The 2,294-nt window shown below is 33.0% G+C and overlaps 1 protein-coding gene across 2 annotated transcripts in view; it reads left to right on the top strand.

The window, feature by feature from the left end:
* LOC106457607 (gamma-aminobutyric acid type B receptor subunit 1-like) overlaps window positions 1–2,294 on the top strand; it is a 46,235-nt gene that overhangs the window by 10,239 nt on the left and 33,702 nt on the right. For both annotated transcript variants that reach the window (XM_022383602.1, XM_022383603.1), the window contains exons 2-4: window positions 453–587; window positions 1,035–1,205; window positions 1,654–1,755. In XM_022383602.1, coding sequence (XP_022239310.1) covers window positions 453–587; window positions 1,035–1,205; window positions 1,654–1,755 — 408 coding nt within the window. The remainder of the gene's footprint in view (window positions 1–452; window positions 588–1,034; window positions 1,206–1,653; window positions 1,756–2,294) is intronic.

Genomic DNA, 2,294 nt, shown 5'->3' with positions numbered 1-2,294 from the left:
ACTTGTGTCGCTAAAAGTTTCGTCGGAACGAAGTGACGGGAAGTTAATTAACAAAACGGAGACGTAACAGTATGTATGTGTTAAAAAGATTACTCTAGCATTGTGTGAATACAATTACACTATTACAGTTTGAATTTCTACTCATTTCTAAATCTGGAAACTATCAATGTGTAGAACTCCATGTTCAAGGCATTTTGAACATTAATAGTAAAGTGCAAGAAGTTATGATTTTGTCTTTAACTTTCAACAAAATAAATAATTTAACTATTCTTTTATTTCAAAACATGAAGTAAAATTGGATTTTTGAGCTGTAACTTCTTTACGTTTGAAAGACATTGGCATTAGACGCATAACAGCAAATCATTAAAACCTTTTCTTTAGTTTTTGTTGTTAAATCGTTATTGTCTTGTTATGTAAAACAATCCATAATATAAACGTATTATTATTAATAGTGCAATCCAGGACTTGGTGCAAACGCCCTCTATGATCTTCTTTACAACTTACCCATTAAACCGATATTACTGTGCGGCTGTAGTATCGTCTGTTCTACTGTGGCTGAAGCTGCAAAAATGTGGAATTTGGTAGTGGTATGTTCACAGTCTTTATTTTCTGTGTGCTTGTTTTTTATTAACGTGTTATTCAACTTACATCGTGTAGTATAATTATTTTATTGTTTGTTATTGTTTTGTTTTTCAGAATTCTTGCTATTTCATGTACGTAATCTTAAGGTGTCAGGCTTGTTACCTTGAAAAGGTCGTATTTCAATCAAATATATAACATTTATAGGGTGAAACGATTGGATTAAGAAGCATTTTCTTTTGGTGTACAAGATTCTGCTATATAATATATAAAAAAAGTTTTTGGAGTATTTGTTAAACAATCAGAATAAACGTCGCTGTTCTTTCTTCGTAATACAATTTTCAAGTGATTCATGTTACAATTAGCCATTGACAAAGACTTTGTTTTGTTCAAAATTTTTGTTATTGTTTTTGAAAGCGAAAGATATCCGAATATGAAGTTGATATACATTTTAGGTATCTTACGGATCCAGTTCTCCAGCTCTCTCGAATCGGAAACGTTTCCCTACATTCTTCCGTACTCATCCCTCAGCCACCATTCATAACCCGACTAGAATTAGATTGTTTGAAAAGTTCAGCTGGTCTCGAATTGCTATAATTCAGGAAGCAGAGGAAGTGTTTATGTCAGTGAGTAGCTCATAATTCTTTGAGTTGAAAATATGTCGCTAAAAACAAAAAACGCTGCTATGTCGGGAGATGTCCTAGAAGTTTAGCTGTAGTTTTCATATAAACCTGAATCGACCTCTTTTATAGGCCTTAATTGAAGCCGCTTAAATAAATTCTGCCCTATTTTTCAAAATATCGTTGTCTTTAGTTACAATGAGGAATGTCAAAGAATTATGTCATGTTTAGTAAGTAAGGTCGTTGATGAAAAATTCTTAAGATTAAATATTCCCTTTCCTTACCCCAACTTGTTTTGTGTAGTTCAAAGTTCTGGATATAATCCTATCATTACCTGCATAGAAAATCACTTAATATGTAGCTTAAACATTATCCCATCATTTTTTTATCATCTAGCTAGATATCAGCATATAAGTATTTTTACGTGACATAATACGTACTTGTTATTACCAAGACTGGCGAAGATCTAGAAGAACGGTGTAAGATGGCTGGAATCGAGATTGTAACAAGACAGAGCTTCCTTACTGATCCAACAGATGCTGTCAGAAACCTAGTGGTAAGAAAACGAATTAAATGTACAAATAAAACAACGCAAGAAATAAAAGAAAAAAAAAGATTGACAAATTATATATATATGTATATATATTATATATGTCAAAAGTATTTTTATATTTTTCACTCATGCAAACACGTCCTCTAACTTTTGTTAACTTAAAATAAATAAAGAACTAAATTTCAGATGTATTTGGATTATTTAACGATTTTTGATAATCAGAGACAAAGATTATTTTTTCCATAAGTAAAGGGCCCGGCATGGCCAGGTGGTTCGGGCGCTCGACTCGCAATCTGAGGGTCGCGGGTTCGAATCCCCGTCACACCAAACATGCTCGCCCTTTCAGCCGTGGGGGCGTTATAATGTGACGGTCAATCCCATTATTCTTCAGTAAAAGAGTAGCCCAAGAGTTGAGCATAAAAATCAAGATATACAATCATGAAAGTTTGATGATTCACAATAAACAACAGTTAAAACTTTCCCCGTCATAAGAATCAAGATATACGATCATGAAAGTTTTCATGACTCACAATAAACAACAG

This window comes from Limulus polyphemus, unplaced genomic scaffold (assembly GCF_000517525.1).
Source record: "Limulus polyphemus unplaced genomic scaffold, Limulus_polyphemus-2.1.2 Scaffold351, whole genome shotgun sequence".
NCBI lineage: Eukaryota > Metazoa > Arthropoda > Merostomata > Xiphosura > Limulidae > Limulus > Limulus polyphemus.
The sequence above is the reverse complement of the archived record's forward strand: the minus strand, read 5'-3'. Positions and strand labels throughout refer to the sequence as shown.